Genomic DNA, 19,241 nt, shown 5'->3' with positions numbered 1-19,241 from the left:
TGGCAGGGTGATGTCTCTGCTTTTTAGTATGCAGTCTAGATTTGCCATAGCTTTCCTCCTCAAGAGCAAGCATCTTTTAATTTCTTGGCTGCAGTCCCCATCTGCAGTGATCTTGGAGCCCAGGAAAACAAAATCTGTCACTACCTCCATTTCTTCCCCATCTATTTGCCAGGAAGTGAGAGGACCAGATGCCATAATCTTAGTTTTCTTAATGTTGTGTTTCAAGCCAACTTTTGCGCTCTCCTCCTTCACCTGCATCAAGAGGCTCTTTAGTTCCTCTTCACTTTCTGCCATGAGAGTGGTATCTTCTGCATATCTGAGGTTGTTGATATTTCTCCTAGCAATCTTAATTCCAACTGGTGATTCATCTAGCCCCACCTTTCTCATGATGTGCTCTGTATATAAGTTAAATAGGCAGGGCAACAGTATACAGCCTTGCCGAACTCCTTTCTCAATTTAGAACCAGTCCGTGGTTCCGTGTCCAGTTCTCACTGTTGCTTCTTGACCCACATATAGATTTCTCAAGAGACAAATAAGATGGTCTGGGACTCCCATTTCTTTAAGAACTTGCCACAATTTGTTGTGATCCACACAATCAAAGGCTTTAGCATTGTCAATGAAGCAGAAGTAGATGTTTTTCTGGAACTCCCTAGCTTTCTCCATGATCCAGTGTATGTTGGCAATTTGATCTCTAGTTCCTCTGCCTCTTCGAAATCCTGCCTGTACTCCTGGTAGTTCTTGGTCCACATACTGCTGGAGCCTAGCTTGTAGGATTTTGAGCATAACTTTGCTAGCATGTGAAATGAGTGCAATGGTGCTGTAGTTTGAACATTCTTTGGCATTGCCCTTCTTTGGGAGGGGAATGTAAACTGACCTTTTCCAATCCTGTGGCCACTGTTGAGTTTTCCAAATTTGCTGGCATATTGAGTGTAGCACTTTTACTGCATCGTCTTTTAGGGTTTTGAATAGCTCAGCTGGAATACTGTTGCCTCCACTAGCTTTGTTGTTGCTCAGACTTCCTAAGGCCCATTTGACTTCACATGCCAGGATGTCTGGCTCGAGGTCAGTGACCACCCCATCGTGGTTATCAGGGACGTTAAGCCCTTTCTTGTATAGTTCTTCTGTGTAATCTTGCCACATCTTCTTAATCTCTTCTGCCTCTGTTAGGTCCCTGCCATTTTGGTCCTTTCTCATGCCCATCTTTGCATGAAACATTCCCTTCATATCTCCAATTTTCTTGGAGAAATCTCTGGTCCTCCCTATTCTATTGTTTTCTTCTATTTCTTTGCACTGATCATTTAAGAAGGCAGAGATCTAGCTGTTCTCTGGAACTCTGCATTCAATTGGGTGTATCCTTCCTTTTCTCCCTTGCCTTTCACTTCCCTTCTTTCCTCAGCTATTTGTAAAGCTTCCTCAGACAGCCATTTTGCTTTCTTGCATTTCTTTTTCTTTGGGATGGTTTTAGTTGCTGCCTCTTGTACAATGTTGAAAACCTCCGTCCAGAGTTCTTCAGGCACTCTGTCTATCAGATCTAATTCCTTAAATCTATTTGTCACCTCTACTGTATATTCATCAGGGATATGATTTAGGTCATACCTGAGTGGCCTAGTGCTTTTCCCTACTTTCTTCCATTTAAGCCTAAATTTTGCAACCAGAAGCTCATGATCTGAGCCACAGTCAGCTCCTGGTCTAGTTTTACTGACTGTATAGAGCTTCTCCATCTTTGGCTGCAGAGCACATAGTCAATCTGATTTCTGTGTTGACCATCTGGTGATGACCATGTGTAGAGTCGTCTCTTGGGTTGTTGGAAAAGAGTGTTTGCTATGACCATCATATTCTCTTAACAAAATTCTACCAGCCTGTGCCCTGCTTCATTTTGTACTCCAAGGCCAAACTTGCCTGTTATTCCGGTTATCTTATGGCTTCCTACTTTAGCATTCCAATCCCCCATGATGATGAGGACATCATTTTTTGGTGTTAATTCTGGAAGGTGTTGTAGGCCGTCATAGAACCGGTCAACTTCAGCCTCTTCAGCACCAGTGGTTGGGGCATAGACTTGGACTACTGTGATGTTGAATGGTTTGCCTTGGATTTGAACTGAGATCACTCTGTCATTTTGGAGATTGTATCCCAGTACTGCTTTTCCTACTCTTTTATTGACTATGAAGCTACTCCATTTCTTCTGAGAGATTCTTGCCCACAGTGGTATACCTGATGGTTATCTGAATTACATTCACCCATTCCTGTCCATTTTAGTTCACTGATGCCTAAGATGTCGATGTTCAGTCTTGTCATCTCTTGTTTGACCACGTCCAGCTTGCCTTGATTCATGGATCTTACATTCCAGGTTCCTATGGAGTAAAGATCTTTGCAGCATCGGACTCTCCTTTCACTACCAGATACTTCTGCAACTGAGTGTCCTTTCGGCTTTGACCCAGTTGCTTCACTCTTTCTGGCGCTACTAGTACTAGCCCTCTGCTCTTCCCCAGTAGCATATTGGGCACCTTCCGACCTGAAGGGCTCGTCTTCCGGCATCATATCTTTTTGCCTTTTGGTACTGTCCATGGGGTTTTCATGGCAAAGATACTGGAGTGGGTTGCCATTTCCTTCTCCAGTGGAGCACGTTTTGTCAGAGCTCTCTGCTATGACCTGTCCATCTTGGGTGGCCCTGCACGGCAGAGCTCATAGCTTCATTGAGCTAAGCAAGCCCCTTTGCCACAGCAAGGCAGTGATCCATGAAGGAGATAGGTAGATAGACAGACAGACAGACAGACAGATTTGCTTCTTGGATGGAAGCTGAGCATTGAAGGAGCCAGAATTCTGTAGCTTGCACCATGTTATGTGTCCCTTGGATGCTGCTGCTGTTGTTGTTGTTGTTGTTGTGTGCCATCACATTGTCCTATCCATGACATCCCTACTCAGAGTGGTGCAGCAATGCAGTTCTCCTTTTGTGCTGGCATTTCTTCTAGGCTTTAGCTCTACTGGGGGTGGGGGGCAGAGGGGAAACTTGAAGTCCATTCTGTGTTGAAGCTCTCAGGGGCTTGTGGAAAGGCACATCATGCATGCTGGCTGGAAAGAAAGGAACCCTGCTGGTGATCGGGCTGGGTAGCTAAACTTCCAGCCACATCCAGTGTAAGCGCAAAGCTGGTTTGCGCACCATCACAAGGTCAGAATGGGTTGCTCCAGAACGGACAGTACCAATTACACAGATTCAGAGTGCTCCTCAGTGCCGCTTCTCTGACTGGGGAGAGGTAACCAGTGGGTCCCCACGGCTCAGTCCTGGGCCCCCCTGCAGTGGTGTGAACTGGCCCACCAAGCCAGACCAAGCAGTCCTGTCCTGTGTTTGTGCCCCCAGGGCCTCGCTTGGGCAACTCCCCGGTGCCTAGCATTGTCCAGTGCTTGGCAAGAAAGGATGGGACAGATGACTTCTACCAACTCAAGGTAAGCCAGAAGTGGCAGTTTCATGCCTGGGGATTCCGGAGGCAGCGGCAGCCGCCAGCCAGCAGGATTGCAATGGTGTTGTGGATGGCAGAAGCCACAGCAGAAAAGGCAGAGAGGGCCCCTGGTCAGAGCTGGAGAGGCAGCTCTGCTTGGTCCCCAGCAGCGGTGCCCTAGCAGTGCCACTTCGGTCTGAAAAGATACGAGACAGCCCTGGAGAAGGGACCCTCCCTGTGCTGCCTTCCCACTCGCCCCCCCTCGTCCTGCTCCTCATTGCTCTTGCTATGTTCCACTTTTACATAGGATTGGGAGCAGTTTGCAGGGGAAGAAAACTTTATTTAAAGGTTCGATTTATCATCCCAAGACCTCGGTATTGGACAGTATATTTATTATTTATTTAGGAGACTTCTATGCCGCCCCATTCGCCGAAGCCTCAGGGTGGCTCACATCCATAAATAAACTTCCATAGAATAATATAAATTAACAGGATAAATTAAGAAGTCGCCCTGGCCAAAGAATACAATGAATAAATACTATTAACAATTAAAATGACATTTGAATAAAAAGGTCTTCGTCTATATAAAAGTTTTAAATAAATAAATAAGAAAGAAAAGCAGAAATAAGTTTAAAAGGATAAGCAGTAAATAGCTTTAAAGTATAGCATTAAAATAGCATTTTCTTTAAAGGTTTCCTTAAAGAACCTTTAAAGCAAGAGAACCATTTTGCTGGCATGAGCAAGAAATCCCCTGGCTCTTGTACCTTCAGTGGGTTGCTGTCATTGGCCTTAAAATTCACATGCACATGCCAGCTCCTACATTCTGCAACTGTCTTCCACAAAATTGGACTGTTAGTTGATCTAACCTCATGCTCTCTGCTGCAATTATCAATACTAGTTAGAGCGGTATTTTCTAGGACCACTAACCTGACATTGCTTTATGTGAGATTTATATTCCACTGAAACATGGTTCTGTGCAGTCTAATGTTCAAACATCAGTTGAAAATTGCAGACCATTTTTTTAAATTAAGCAGCCACATCAAAGCAAATGCACCCACCAAATGCACTTGGATATAAAGTAGCATTTACTAATCTAAAGAAACATCTACTAATCCTTTCAAATCAGAGCTCCGCGGCTTTTCCAGGTGAGTGAGGGCACTGGGAATTTTGGGAAAGTTGCTGTCAAGGTCATTACAACATGCCCATTCAGATTGGTCAGATGAAAGGAAAAATAACTTGCCTAGTACAAGAAAGAGGTGGGTTCAGAACTCCAACAGGCAGGTTCCTCTTTTGTGCCAGTCTTTTGCTCCAGGACTCATTTCACAGAAGACGAGCTGAGGAAGCTCAGAGAAAGTAGTCTGGCCAAGAAACGGAGGACGAAGTGGGTCAAAGCGCCCACTTACCCACCCGCACTCCTAAAGGCATGAGGCTTGTGGACAGGCAGAGCAGCCCTTTGTGGTCTGCCCGCCTCCTCGGTTGCTCCCTGACACCCCAGCTTACCTTCTTTGCTGGGGGGGCGGGGGCTGGGCACACTGGAGCCGTGACCCCCTTTGTTTTCCAGATGTTGCCTCAGAGACCCGTTTTGGGCCCAGTAGTTCTCTTGGGAATAAAGCCACCATGGTATTTGCACCATGACAGGCCAGTCTCCCAGTTAAAAATAAGGATAATTGTGGCCATAATTATTATCATCAGCATAATCAAAATGTAAATTACAACCAGGAGGGTGCAAGTCCAGACCTCAGCAAGGAACATGTTTGCAGCACCATGTTGAATTTGAATTTCTTGGCTTTTCTGGGAAGAAATATAGCCCCCGCCCCCCGCACCCCCCCTCCCCATTTGTTTCTTTTTGCAAAGATCCTCACCTTGGAGGACAAGAGTGACAAAGGCACAGAAACCCAAGAGGAGCGCCAGGGCAAGATGCTGCTTCACACGGAGTACTCCCTTCTCTCCCTCCTGCACAACCAGGATGGGGTGGTGCACCACCATGGCCTTTTCCAGGTATGCACGGCCATCCTTGGTTCTTCTGAGGATTTGGCCATAAAGATTGGTCTGCTGCCCACAGGCACTGCTAGCATTTGCCCATTGGGAAAGCTGCCTGCATGCTGAAAACGCTGTTCGCCAAAAGACCTTTCTGGCCAGCTGTCCACATTTTTTCTAATGATGGCTACTTCTTCCACATCTACTGCTGCAGCTGGCAGTGCCTGCCAGAGCCCCAGACCTAACTTCCATGCCATTGCAATGCTAGTTTGAACCTATTGACCAGGGATTCTGCATTGCCATTAAGATGTTTCTCAGTGTTCCTCCCCCAGTCTGTGTGGATTCAACATATGGTTGAAAAAGACACCAAAGGCGTCTCTAGCCAGTCCTGCCACAGGGGCTGCAGCTGGCTGACAGGAGACCATTGGAATGCCAGGGGGTAACTGGGCCATCTGTTCCACGCCTGTGAGCTCATCGGGCAAGGGCAGAATCGGGCCCCGGCAAATGCATGTCCGTGCCCGGTTGCCCCAGCCGTCTCGGATGACAAGCAGGAGGAAGCATGGCGATGGGGAGCGTGGTGTTGCCACCTGGTAGTCGTGCGAGCAGGACGCGCAGGGCTCAGCCGGTGGTCAGAGGCCTTCCCTCTCCTCTTTAACTGCAATCTGTCCCTTGCTCACTGCGGCCAAACAGGACCGAGCCTGTGAGCTGGTTGAAGACCTGGAATCCAGTAGGATGGTCCGAAAAATGAAGAAGCGCATCTGCCTGGTGCTGGACTGCCTCTGTGCCCACGACTTCAGTGACAAGACAGCAGACCTCATCAACCTCCAGCACTACGTCATCAAGGAGAAGCGCCTCAGCGAGCGGGAGACGGTTGTGATCTTCTATGACGTCGTGCGAGTGGTGGAGGCCTTGCACAAGGTACCGTTTCTGTGCTCTCCTTCGTGAGGGTGCGGGTGCCTGCAGCACAAATGCTGCCGTGCCTCAGGCGCACCGCCGGTCACCTTGGGGGGCGAGGTCTCCCCGTGCGCTTGCCGAGCCAGGTAGAAGCTTGCAAAGGTGTGAAACCGGCATCCATCTGCAGTGGGCACGGCATCGGCCATGGTGCTTCTGCATTTCCCAGAGAAGTGAGTGGAACTGAGGCAGCGGGACTGAGCCTTCACGTTCGTATAGGTGTTCTGTATTCCTCGAGATAACCTCGTTTGCTCTAACGGTTTGTTTGTTTGCACTCCCGTGTCTTTCCAGAAGAACATTGTGCACCGAGACTTAAAACTGGGAAACATGGTGCTGAACAAAAGGTAGGCTTGTTCTACAGTGGCTTCTTTGTCACGGGGCATTTTTTCTCTGCGGGCAGGAGGCAGCGTGGCCACAGAAAGGAGATTCTGCTCTCCAAGTCATCCAAGGAGGTTTTCATTTTCAGTCTGTGCAGCCCTGCCAGGTCACGCAGCATTAGAATCTCCTCTCGCCCTCTCCTGTCCCTCCTCGCCTCTAGGCTAGAGAAGGCACGGAGGGTCTTCCATAGGGTTTCGGGGGGGCACAGGGAGAAGCAAGCCCTGGAGGAAGTTGTGAGGCTGATGGCATGCCCGCCAGGGGCTGTGTCGCAGCCTGCTCAGTTGCAGAGCTGCCCTGGGGCAGCATTCCTAGCAGTCACGCGTGAGACCAGGCCAGCCAGTTCTGCCATCGGGAAAGAGCCCAGTTTCCAGCAGATTCCTCCTCCCTTTCTTGATCCTTCGCACTCGGGAACGCCGCTGGCATCAGTCCGGGCATATCCCAGGAACGAGCAAATCAAAGTGCTCTTGGAAATGGCTGATTACGCGGCCTGCCCCTCGTGCTCAGTGCGTTCTGCACCCAAGGTCTGTCGAGACTGGTAGCATTCGCACGGCACGGCAGTCCACCCTGTGGAAAAGCGGCACAGCGTAGGCCGTTCGTGGAGCAGTGCGTGGTGCGCCCGGCGGGCAATTGCGTTTGCCACAGGTCAGCCCCGGGGCCGGCAGCCCTTGACACGCTAAGAGCCGTTTGGGCCCGTTTCCCGCACAAAAGGAAACACGAGGAGCCGCAAAACCCTTCTGACATCTAAAATGAAGATAACACTGCATATTTCGTTTTTTACCTTTATGCTATGTATAAAAAAACTATGTGTTGCATTTATGAAATCAATGAACTGCTGCAGAGAAAACAAATTTTTATTTCTGCATGCAACAAAAACATTTTGATCTCCAAAAAAAAAAAAAGACACTGGGTTGAAGGTCACTTTCAAATAAAACACTCAATGTCTATTTGAGTCCTCCTCATATTTATGAAATAAAGAGCCGAACTTAAATTATCCACCTGCAGCAAACCAAACATGCCCTCTGCTTCTGTGTGCCCTCATCCTTTTATCACGTGGACTGGAGGGTGCAGTCAGCTGTCAACCTGAATAAAAATGGACTAATTGATACTTTCATACTGTAAGTAGAGTTTCTGCAATACAACAAATATAAATAATAGTCTGGCGAAATATTGAACAAACATCCCTCGCCCAATGTGATAATGTTGCTGGAATTTTTATAAGAATCTTCTTAAAACAAGGAAGTAGATCTGTATCTTCATTATGATTTAGCTGCAGCTCTTGTTCAGTCACTAAAAACTGTTATTTTTAATCTTACATTATAAACTAGTAGGACTCCTTTCATATATTTTGAATAGGAGAACAGCTTCCTGCAGAATCAAAGTCAGTGCTAAAGGGATGCATGCATTAAAAAGCAAACCCCATAAGTTCATCAGCAGTAAAAGCAAATGAATCTACCTACATACCATTAAACGTTCGGTTTTCTTCAGAAACTTCTTCGATTTATCCATGGTTGGCCTACCAGGGGAAAAAAACTCAGTAAATCAACAAGGGTTGCAGTGCGTCGGGGAGATATAGGTGGAGATATAGTGACTGATTAGCAGATAAACAGTCAAGTGCTGTGAATTGTGACAGGTCCCAAGCGCAGCTTTTAACATTCAGATGAAGGAGATTACACTGGGACAAAAAGAATCCTTTCAGCAGCATGAGAGCCTGCAGGAAGCTTGTTCCACTTTCCCTGCACAATGGCAGAGGAATGTAGCAATTGACTGAACCAGCTGGCCCAGCCTTCCTGAGTGGTTGCCTCATCATCACCTATTGGTATTTTGTAACTTTTGTGACCTTGGTCGCAGATCCGCGGCTGTCGCATGTTTTGAGCGATGGAGCCGCAGCAGAGGGATCCAAGAACCACGAGTGGCTCCAAAGCCGCGGGTTGCCGACCCCTGGCCTAGCCCCACCCTTTCCCGCAGGGGACTCTGTGCCCAGGGGACTCTGGCAAGACCCACCTTGCCTCCTTTCCCTTTGTCGATTGCAGGAACTTTCGCCCTTGCTGCAGCTTCCTGTCGTCCAGTAGAAGCCTTCTGGCAGTCACTCACCTGCTGCTTTTGCCATTCAGAAGGGCTGCAGAGTGAAGACCGGCAGGCAGGGCAAGCATGATAGGCGCGGCACCCCTCCCATCAAAAAGCAAAATAGTGGAGACAGACCAAAGCATGTGAAACTGGTCAATGGTTAGGGTTGAAAAAACCTGACAGGTCTCTTATTGTACCTTTTCCCGTCTAAAGTCCCTTTTTCAGTCTTGAAGCCAGTTGATAGTAAGCCAATATATATTTTTCCTTCATTTTTAAATTCTTCCAAAGCTTGATTTGTCCTTGTTAATCAGTCGTGCCTCCGGTAAGCGGCATGTGTTGCACCTCTTGTAATGTCCTCTGTTTGTGAGCACAGGCTGCAGTTTGGCCATGGGTAGATCCCTTGCTAGTGGGGCATCAATCCGCAGCGCTTCAGGGCATGCAGAAGTGACTCGAGAAAGGCAGGCGCAAGAGGTTCTGAGAGGGCTCCACGGATCTTTCCAGGCACATGAAAAACCTTGTTCTGCTTGAGTGTTGCTCCAGTCGGCCATTAACCCCACGTGCTTCCGCACTCCTGTCACAGCAGCAAGTGAAGTTTGCTGCAGGCTGCCGGGGGGACCAGGGATGTTGCCCCCACCTTTCTTCATACCATTTCATTATCAAAAGGTGCATGTCTTCCAGCTGGGGCATAGGAATGGCATGCCAGGTGGGCAGAAGGTAGATCTGGGTCTCGTGAAGGTCTGCAGTTGATTGGCAAGTGTTTCTCATTCCCCACCATTGAAAAAGAGAAGCCCAAAGTCAGGCTGCCAGAATCCTGGGTGTGCGTGAACTCAGGGCTGACTTTGGCCTGCCTGTGGAGCCCATCACAGCGTGCGTGCGGAGTGGGGTGCAAGTGAGCCCCACTCTCACATCCACCTTCCCCTCACCGCTGCCTGGTAACCTGTCCCACCTGACAAGCCCCCAGGTGCAGGATCCTGTGTGCCCGGTGCCCCAGGCCATTTGTCGTTGCCTGCCCTGAGGGAGGCACACGACTGGTTTATAAAAATATTCTTTATTGTTGTGTCCCTTGTAAGCCTCTGTAGTCAGATTGTATTCCAAGAGATGGCGTATTCCCCAGAGAGGTCCGCCTGGCGCTGCCATTATATGTTTTTTGGCGTCAGGTTAAGACCTTTTTATTTAATCAATATTTTAATAAGTTTTATTATTGTATTTTATTAATCGCAGCCAGAGTGGGTCGTCAATTTATTTATGCTGTTAGCCATCCAGAGACATTACTAATTGGACAGCATACAAATTTTATAAATATATATATATAAATATAAAAAAATGAAAGGGCATAAACAGGAATAGTGATAACAGTAATGCACCCCCACAGCGGACACAGATGCTGGGCGTTTGTGGGCAAGCGTGCAGCAGATGCAAGAGGGCCACCCCTGTATTCACGCTCTCCTCTCCTCCGGGGTGGGAGGCTCCAGGCAGCAGGCATGGCTCCCCTGGGTCCAGGTAACCCCTGGGGCAATCCTGTGAGGCAGGTCCGGCTGCGGGGCAGCAGGCGATCCTGCAGGCACCACAGCAGTTCTGGCACAAGACTGTCTGCCATGACACCGCTCTGGCCGCCTCAGTCAGAGCAGTGTGTCAACTCGGCATCCTGGAGGGCGAGGACGGTGCTGCGGTTGGTCCCCTCCCGTAGCAGCTGGGCAGCAGGTGTCCTCAGGGCTGCCTTGAGGCTCTGTGCTGGGACCCCAGGTGCCCACCGGCTCCTCCTTCTGCCCCCTCCTCTGCCAGCCGTCTCCCTGCTCCTTCCCTCCAGGACCCACCGGATCACAATCACAAACTTCTGCCTCGGGAAGCACCTGGTGAGTGAGGATGACCTGCTGAAGGACCAGCGTGGGAGCCCCGCCTACATCAGCCCAGACGTCCTCAGCGGTGAGTCGCAGCCCCCAGCTTGCAGCGGGCAGCCCCACATTCTCCCCCGGCCCGGCTCTCCCGGCTGAGAGCTCGCCCCTCGGGATGCCCACCGCCCTCGCTGCTCCCCTGCGGTGCACAGGACCCCACGGCACGCCAGGCTCCCTGCCCTCACGGCCTGCTGCAGAGGGAGCAGATCGACGCGCAGGGCGTGCCGCCCAGCAAGGTGCCCTCGGCCCTTGGGTGAGGGGGCCGCTGGCCACCCCCGCGGGGGGGAGCCCCACCTGGCAGCTGCTTGCGCCGGAGGGCCTGAGGCCTCTCAGTAGCCGAGCAGCAGGTGGTGCTGCTCCCAGAGGCAGACGGTCGATTAAACAGAGCATTTTGCACGTAAGGGGGCGCTAGTGTGCACTTTCAGGGGGCGCAAAAACCCCTCGGTGGCAACTCTGAAGAACTCGGGAGGCACTGGTCGGGCTCCCACAACACGATCAGCCCCGCCTAGAAGACGGCTCAGTGTGGTCTCCAAAGCACCCCACCCCCCATGTGTCCAGCAGAGGGCCAGGCACATCTGGGGTGCCATGCCTTTGCCTCCTCTGCCCACAGGCCACCCCTTCCACACTGCCACCGTGTGGCTGTGCCAGGGTGCAGAACGTGGGGGCACCGGTTGCGCTGGGCTGCTCCAAAGCAGCGTGGCACTTCCCGCCCCGTGGGCAGCCGAAAGGGCCGGCTGTGGCAGCAAGGCCGTCCTCCGCCCACCACCAGCCCAGCACAGGCAGGATGAAGCCTGGCAGAGAACCGCTGCACGCCAGCAACCCCCGTCAGCCGGGATCCAAGCAGCAGGCACTCAGCAGCGCATTCCCCATCCGTGCCTGGAGTGGCGGTGGCCGCTCTTGCAGGGTGGCCGGCCCCTGAGTGTGCTCTGGCGGCACAAGCCAGAGGGCACTGCTGCATGGCGTGGCACCGACAGCGTTTGCGTGCCACCTGCACCTGCCGCAGGTCTCTCGGCAGCCTCCAGAGCTGCCCTCCTCTGCGTCACAGGGAAGCCCAGCCTGGCTGGGCTGGGCTGGGCTGGGCTGGGCTTGGCCCGGCTTTCCTTTCAGCTGCGGCTGCCTGCAGCCTGCCTCCCTGCTGCCCGCCCCAGGATAGGCGGGAAAGAGCTTTCTTTCCCTCTGCAGCTGGAACTGGAGGGGGCCTGATGGGGCTGTGCAACCTTCACTGGCTTTCTACCCGGCAGGCCCAGTTCGCCGCCTGAAGCAGCGGAGGGCTTCCTCGCAGGACAAGGGCAGCCACGGGGCAGCTCAGCCACTGCTGCCACATCTCCAGGAACCTACTAATGCCACAGCATCTCCTGTGCCTGCAGGTCGTCCCTACCGTGGGAAGCCCAGTGACATGTGGGCGCTGGGCGTGGTCCTCTTCACCATGCTGTACGGACAGTTCCCCTTCTATGACAGCATCCCCCAGGAGCTCTTTCGCAAGATCAAGGCGGCCGAATACACCATCCCTGAGTGAGTGAGAGCAAGCGACCCCCCTTCCTCGCACCAGGAGACACACACGCCTGAGCCAGCACAGAGGGCCTGGCATCGTGGCCTCCAGAGGCTTTCCTCCCCTCAGTCCCTCTGTTCTCCAGCAGAGATGGGCGCGTGTCCGAAAACACGGTGTGCCTGATCCGAAAGCTGCTTGTTCTGGACCCCCAGCAACGCCTGGCCGCCTCGGAAGTGCTCGACTCCCTGAGCTCCATCATTGCCTCGTGGTAAGCATGGTGGGGGGCGCCGGGAGCGGGGATGCCTTCACTCACGGTCACCTGCCTGCTTGGCAGCGGAGCGCATGGGGGGCGCCAGGCTTCGTGCCAGGAGTGTGGCTGGCTTGTTCGCACAGCGTTTCCCACGCCTGGCGCTCCGCCATGGGTGTGGGGCTGCAGCAGCCAGCTGGGGCCTCGGGGCCCTTCTTTGCAGGGGGGCCTCCTTTTGCACGGGCTGCCTGCCTGGCCACTCGGCCTCTGCCGTGATGGGGGGCGGGGGACACATGCGCCGGTGCGCTTCTGTGCACGATGCAGGCAGGGGCCAGGGTGACCCAGGCAAAGCATCCCTGCCGTGGGACCTGAGCTGGTCGTGCGAGACCTGACACAGGCCTTGTTTTGGGCTGGAACAAAAACGCCGTTTGTCCTTTTCGGTGAACGGCTACCAGTCCCGCGGGCAGCGGCGGTGAAAAGGGCAGGTCCTGTACCCGGGATCTTTAGGATGGCGTTGAAAACAGGGCTGCAGGTGTCCTGTTCTTGCAGTTCTGGTGCAGAAAGGCAAGCAAAGCAGCCGAGGGGCAGGAGCAGCCGTGCTCCATGGGGAGGCTTGCAAGTCAGCCAGTCATGCCTTGGTGAGGCAAAGCTGGTCAGAGAAGGCTTTTCTCCCTCCAGTGTTGGCCCCAGGGGCCATCCAGTCGGTGGAACGGCAGGAAGTATTTGCACAGCACCTCACGGAAGCGCGGAATGCTGTGCTCTGGACACAGGGAGGGCCACCCCGGAGGTCCCCCTTGGCATGGGGGGAACGACTCACATGGAAGATCAGGGCGTGCTTAGCCACGGTGGCAGCCTCGTTGCCAGAGCACACGGCCAGGAGCAGTCCCCAGGCGCGCCCCAGTGGCATGGCTCGCCGTGCTTCCCCCTGCCTGCCAAACGCCGCAGCGTCTCGGCACAGCCACGGCCGAGAGGGTGGCACTGCACTGCGAGCCCGTCCGCCGAGCACCGCAGCAGACGGGCAGCCCCCGGGGGATGGCGGGGGGCAAGGGCCTGGGAGCGGCGTGCAGCCGAGCACCGAGTCCTCGGGGAGGCGGGCGATTCCGCGGGCAGTGGCCTGGGCCTGCGTGTCCTGACCCGCCCCGTCTCTCCTGCAGGCAGTCCATGTCATCCCTGAGTGGACCCTTGCAGGTGGTTCCGGATATAGATGACCAGGTGGGCAATCCGGACAACGTGCACGAGGTAGGAAGGGCTGCCTGTGGGGGACTAGCCTGCCCTGGAGGGAGGCGCGGCCGGCAGCCTGGCCACATTGTGCCGTGCGCCCGCCCGCCACCTTGTGCAACCTGGCCCTGGCCCGGGCCCTGGGGAGGATTCGGGGATGCCCCAAGCCCTGCAGCCCTCCCCGAGCAGGGCGGGAGCGCAGCCTCGGCAGTTGCCCCAGGCACTGCGTTCGAGCTCGGCTTCTGCAGCTGCAAACTTGCTCATTTATTTGGACTTCCATGCTGCCCAACACCTGGAGCTCTCCAAGAGGTTTACAACAAACCTGTCTTACGCACATGCCGGTATTTCCACTGGGCAGGACTGATTCTAGCCCAGATGGGACTAGCAGGGGCAGCCCTGGGCACGCGACTCTCCCCGTGGGGCTTTGGGCTTCTCCTGCCAGGTGGTTTGGCCTGGAGGTTCGGTTCCAGCTCGAGTTCGCGGCTGATGGGAAGGAAGGAAGGAATGGTGGGTGGGGAGAGCTGCCCGGCAGCTGTAGGAAGCGTGAACCTCTCGTGCAGGAGGCATGTGAAGCGGGCGCCTGTTTTAAAGTGGAGCCCATGGTTAATGACGTTCCCTTCACCCCAGAGCAGTGGGGTGTTCCCAGCAGCCTGCGGCTTTCCTGCCAGGGCGTGGCTTCGGGGGCCCCTCGCCTCCCCCACCAGCAGCAGGCATCCCCACTGCGGTCCTCTGTGTCTCCCCGCCTTCCCTGAGCCTCTGCTGCCCAGCCCACCGCCCGTGTGCCTGTTCCCTTCGGCAGCTGGAGCACCTGGGGACTCTCACAGCTCTGGGGCGGCTGGCCTGGCCTGCTCAGGCACGAGCGGCGCAGAGGCAGGGCTGGAGGAGCCTTGCGCTGTGCCTGCGCCTCTGGGTGGTTCCTGGGCTCTGTAGGGGCTGCTCTGGCCTCTCAACAGGTGGCCCAGTTGGGGGGCAGTCGGGCTCCTCTGTTGCGGAGGCGCTGCGTCCCCTTCGCGGGTGCTGCCCAGCTTCCAGCCTGCCACTCCTCATGAGGCAGGGCTCCTCGGGGACTGTGTGGCATGCTCGTGGGGCGCTGGCTCATCGGTGCAGCGAGCGAGCGAGCATGCCGGACTCGGCAGCGCCTGCAGGCAGCACACTGGCCTGACTGGCCGTGAGCGCAGCCGCTCTCGGGGCCTCTCCTTGCCAGCTCCAGCAGGCTCTGTCCTCCCCGCAGGCAAAGGTGACCGAGGAGTGTTCCCAGTATGAGTTTGAGAACTACATGAGACAACAGCTGCTGCTTGCCGAAGAGAAGAACACTCTGCACGATGCCAGGAGCTTTCTCCAGAAGCGGCAGTTTGGGAACATCCCCCCCGTGCGGCGCCTCGGCCGTGACGCTCAGCCCATGAACCCCCTTGACGCGGCCATCCTTGCACAGCGCTACCTTCGGAAGTAGCTCCTGGAGAGCGCGAGAGGCGCCTCGGCCCGCCCGGCCCGGCCTGGCCCGGCCCGGGGTCCCCACACATGTAGCAGTCTTCCCCACGCAGCGCGCACCGATGGGTCTCGCCCGCTGGGGTTCGGTTGCCCCGAGAGGGTTGGCGGGAGACAGTGGTCTGGGGAAAGGGCTGGTGGATTTGAACTCAACCTTGACAGCTGATCTACTTTTAATCATGACTCCGAAATCTACCTCTGTCTTTTTTTAACCACACTGTTCTCTGGACTGAAGCAAGGAGCGGTTTTGGCAAAGGTGCCCCAGCAGGCTTCTCTTCTGACGCAGACGTACGTTGAACTGCAGAGACCACGTGGACTGCGTTTCGCGCCATATGGTTTGAATAAGCTGAACCATTCTCTTCCCTGCTCCCCACCCACCTCCCTGGGCCTCATGAAAGTAGTTTTTAAACTCTTTCCCACTCAGCCCTCCTCTGTTTGTTTTCTTTTTAATTTAATACCTGGTTTGAGTATGCTTCCCCCGAAGGTTGGCCGCAGACCCTCCTGGGTGACCACAGACTGAGCTGGCTTTCGATGAGCTTGTTGCTTGTACCTCCTAGCAAGGCAGAGCATTTCATCCAGGGGTCGTTCCAAATGTAGCTTTTCTGGAGGCCTAGCCTGCCTTTTCCAGTCCCTTAATTATTTTGGATTTCCTGGGAGTTCTGTTTGTTTTTGTTAGGGTTTTTTTAAAGGTAGCTTACATGATGTTGCATTAATTCTGTTGATGCCTCTCACCTCACTCCTCACAGTGGTACAGCTGAAGGGACAAATCTATGATAATGTGAAAGGGTTTTCCTTCCCTTCCATTCTGATCAGCACCTTCTCCAGAAATACTCCCACCAGCCTTTCTCGGGTTCGGAAAGGCCTGCTGGTCTCCCTACCCCGCTCTCTTTGCTTTGTCTTGCCATTGTCGCCTTGTCACAGTGCTGACCCGCTGCAAAGATCCGGCCCGGGACTTCCCCGGAAGACGTGCCACCACCCCGCAGGTCAGGCCAGGCCAGGCCAGGCCGGGACAGGGCAGGATTGTTTCTGAGCCACGTTTTGGAACTGGATGCCTCTCTTGCCAGATAAGCCATTCTCAAGCCATCTTTCCTGGGGTGTGCTGTCTGCCGCCCCCCCCCCCCCCCCCCGCCACAACTTTGCAGAAGTTTCCCAAACCTTGTCTTGTCTCTTGGCCACAGAGTCCGGTAGCTGAAGTGGCCCTGTGGCATCAGATGAGCAGCACGACAGATGGGTGGCTCCTCCAGGGCCCCCCATGCAGGAGACGCTGGCGTGCGGGGTGCGGGGTGCAGTGACCCTCCCCACCGGCACCAGCAAACCGCAGGCTTCCCACCTGCAGCCGTTTCCCTGAAAGGAGCACAAGCGCTACTCTCAGCACCCCGAGGCAGAGGTGCTTTGCTGCAGGAGGAGTCTGGGGGGCCAGCAGCACATGAGAACGGTTGCTTTGAAGACACACCTGCAGGCCCCCCACAGGTCCCAAGCCATCCAGCAGAATCTGCCCCCGCCCCCCGTGGATCAGGCGTGGGGTAGAAGTGGCTGTGGCAGGCCCTGCCCCCTTGGAAACGCTGGGGAGGGGCGCGGAGGGGGAGCTTGCCCTTCAGCGGGCCGCGGCACAATACCGAAGGCTGTCCTCGGGGCAGGCCCCAGTGGTGTTGCTTACGAAGGAGCTGCCCACGCTGCCCCAGCTCAGCCCTTGGGCAGATCAGGATCCGGGCTGGCGCTGGAGGCCAGCAGGAGCCCTTGTCAGCCGGAGGGGGGCGCTGTGGCCTTTCCTCCCAGTGAGCAGCCCTCCTGGGCGGCACAGCTGCAGGTGAGCCGGCAGGCAGGTGCCCCTTTCTCAGGGCTTGGCCGCATGGTGCTTTTAAGGGCTGTCACTTGTGGCACTGCAGCGGCCCGTAAAGCTCACGGGAAGCATCCCTCAGGCAGGGAGGTACATATTCCCCCCGCCAAAACTAAGTTGCACTGGTGCACCAGTCCAGGCTGGGGTGTTCTCGGGACCATCCTGGGGCTGAGCCCAGCCAGCAGGAAGCACCGGAGGATGAGAAGGGGATCGCACGGCACGGGCTGGGCTGCACCGCCACTTGGTTCCTTCACAGGAGGGCTCCTTCCCTACGTGGATGAGGAGCCATTCAAATAGCCGCTGGCTGCTGTGGACCCCTCCAGAAACGGCGGCGAGGGCAGACTCCTCCTTTCGCTGTTTCCAGCCCCTATTTAACTCTTCCCCGGCTGTATGCCTGCATCACACCTTACTTGTCCTGGAAAAAGAGCAATACTCCCCTGACTGTAGTGTGTTACATCACAATAGAAGCCAAACTGGAAGAGGAGGAGGTGGAGGAGGACGACGACAACACTTGTGTGTGGGGAGGAACTTGGCAATCGCTGCTGGTTTTGTTTTGGTAGATTACAGATTGGGCGAGACACCAGAGACAAAGATCCTATTGTAGAAAAAATGCAAAGAGAATTTGTATAGAGACCTATTTTTGTATTACACCTAACTATTCCTGCATGTCAGCAATAAAATTTGATAATGTAGAACCAAATCTGTGTGTTAGGAAGTACAGGTGTCTTCTTTGAGAGAATTTTCACTTCTTTACTCCTTTTGGTGAAATCTTCTAGCCCTCATTCCTGTGAAGCTGTGCTCCAGTGCAGGTAGGAGATCCTGTCGAAATTTTAGAAGCCTGATGGAGGCAGAGGACAGGAGCCAGCGGCAGTCTGCTCCAGGCATCCCTCCAGCCCTGGGATTCCTGATTCACTGGTGCATCCCATGATGCTCACCCACCTGCTCATGCCCATGCGCTTTCCGCTGTTAAATCCGTTTCTTCAGAAAGGTTCCGTTGCAACTTATTTACGCGCTGCCATTTCCCCTCAGTCTCTCTCAATGGGTACTGAACTTGCAGTGCTGCTCAGGGCCCTGAGGGAGGGACTTGGTGATCAGCAGGAAGAGGAACTGTCCCGGCAGGGCTTCAGCAAAGCATCAGCAACTTGGAAGAGACCCTTCCACTGCTTTGCTGCCTCCCGTGCCACAGATTTGCTCTCTCACTTGCCCCCAGAGTGGCCTCCACCTCCCCTGTCCTTTGGAGAGGAAAATCCATCATTTCCTCGAGCCTGAACATGCATTTCTTTTAGAAGTAAATCTCATTATTTTCAGTGGCCATACCCAGAAGGAAGCCAAGTTCATTTCAGTGGAACCGACTCATGGCAAGTCTGCAGAGGAGAGGGCTGTGCTCATGCTCTGGGAATTGCCCTTGGGTGGAGGAGAGTGGGGTGCAGATTCTGTTGGCTGCGCCCCATGGGAGGGCAGCAGCAAATAGCCCGCCCCCATCTCCCCTACCCCTCCCTGTGTATTTTCATGAGGGGGCAGAAGGAGAATCTCTCTACCCCTCTGAAAAGGATTAATGTGTATGCTGCTCCACTAGCCATAGGCTCTCTGGGGGGCTTACATCATGACAAAACCCCTAGACATGCATGTTCCTGCTCGAACCTACCCCATAGCTGATCAAGTTAAAAACCAAACAAAAGCAAATGACCCTTGAAAGGCATGCAAGTGGCTCCTTTTCGACTCCTCCTGCGGTTGCATTTGTGTGTGGCACAAGATCATACATTAATCAGCATGTGCCCTAAAAGACGCAGATGAGATTAAGAAGAGATGACAAGATTACATGGAAGAACTATACAAGAAAGAGCTTAACGTCCCTGATAACCACGATGGGGTGGTCACTGACCTCGAGCCAGACATCCGGGCATGTGAAGTCAAATGGGCCTTAGGAAGTCTGAGCAACCACAAAACTAGTGGAGGTGACAGTATTCCAGCTGAGCTATTCAAAATCCTAAAAGACAATGCAGTTAAAGTGCTACACTCAATACGCCAGCAAACTTGGAAAACTCAACAGTGGCCACAGGATTGGAAAAGGTCAGTTTACATTCCGATCCCAAAGAAGGGCAATGCCAAAGAATGCTCAAACTACCTCACCATTGCACTCATTTCACATGCTAGCAAAGTTATGCTCAAAACCCTACAAGCTAGGCTCCAGCAGTATGTGGACCGAGAACTACCAGAAGTACAGCAGGATTTCGAAGAGGCAGAGGGACTAGAGATCAAATTGCCAACAT

General features: G+C 54.0%; 1 protein-coding gene across 2 annotated transcripts in view; it reads left to right on the top strand.

The window, feature by feature from the left end:
* The window catches only part of STK40 (serine/threonine kinase 40), a 31,531-nt gene extending 13,860 nt beyond the window's left edge, over nucleotides 1–17,671 (top strand). Inside the window, exons 3-11 of one of the 2 annotated variants that reach the window (XM_044419459.1) lie at nucleotides 3,356–3,441; nucleotides 5,288–5,431; nucleotides 6,101–6,328; nucleotides 6,653–6,705; nucleotides 10,611–10,726; nucleotides 12,063–12,207; nucleotides 12,333–12,452; nucleotides 13,586–13,643; nucleotides 14,881–17,671. In XM_044419459.1, coding sequence (XP_044275394.1) covers nucleotides 3,356–3,441; nucleotides 5,288–5,431; nucleotides 6,101–6,328; nucleotides 6,653–6,705; nucleotides 10,611–10,726; nucleotides 12,063–12,207; nucleotides 12,333–12,452; nucleotides 13,586–13,643; nucleotides 14,881–15,099 — 1,169 coding nt within the window. In that variant the 3' untranslated portion in view covers nucleotides 15,100–17,671. Of the gene's footprint in view, nucleotides 1–3,355; nucleotides 3,442–5,287; nucleotides 5,432–6,100; nucleotides 6,329–6,652; nucleotides 6,706–10,610; nucleotides 10,727–12,062; nucleotides 12,208–12,332; nucleotides 12,453–13,585; nucleotides 13,671–14,880 lie in introns of both variants that reach the window. The other variant, XM_044419458.1, reaches the window with a different exon arrangement.
* Nucleotides 17,672–19,241: the final 1,570 nt, after the last annotated feature.

The sequence above is a fragment of the Varanus komodoensis genome, unplaced genomic scaffold (genome assembly GCF_004798865.1).
Source record: "Varanus komodoensis strain SLA01 unplaced genomic scaffold, ASM479886v1 scaffold103, whole genome shotgun sequence".
Lineage (NCBI taxonomy): Eukaryota > Metazoa > Chordata > Lepidosauria > Squamata > Varanidae > Varanus > Varanus komodoensis.
Note: the sequence above shows the minus strand (reverse complement) of the source record. Positions and strands in the feature narration are given on the sequence as shown.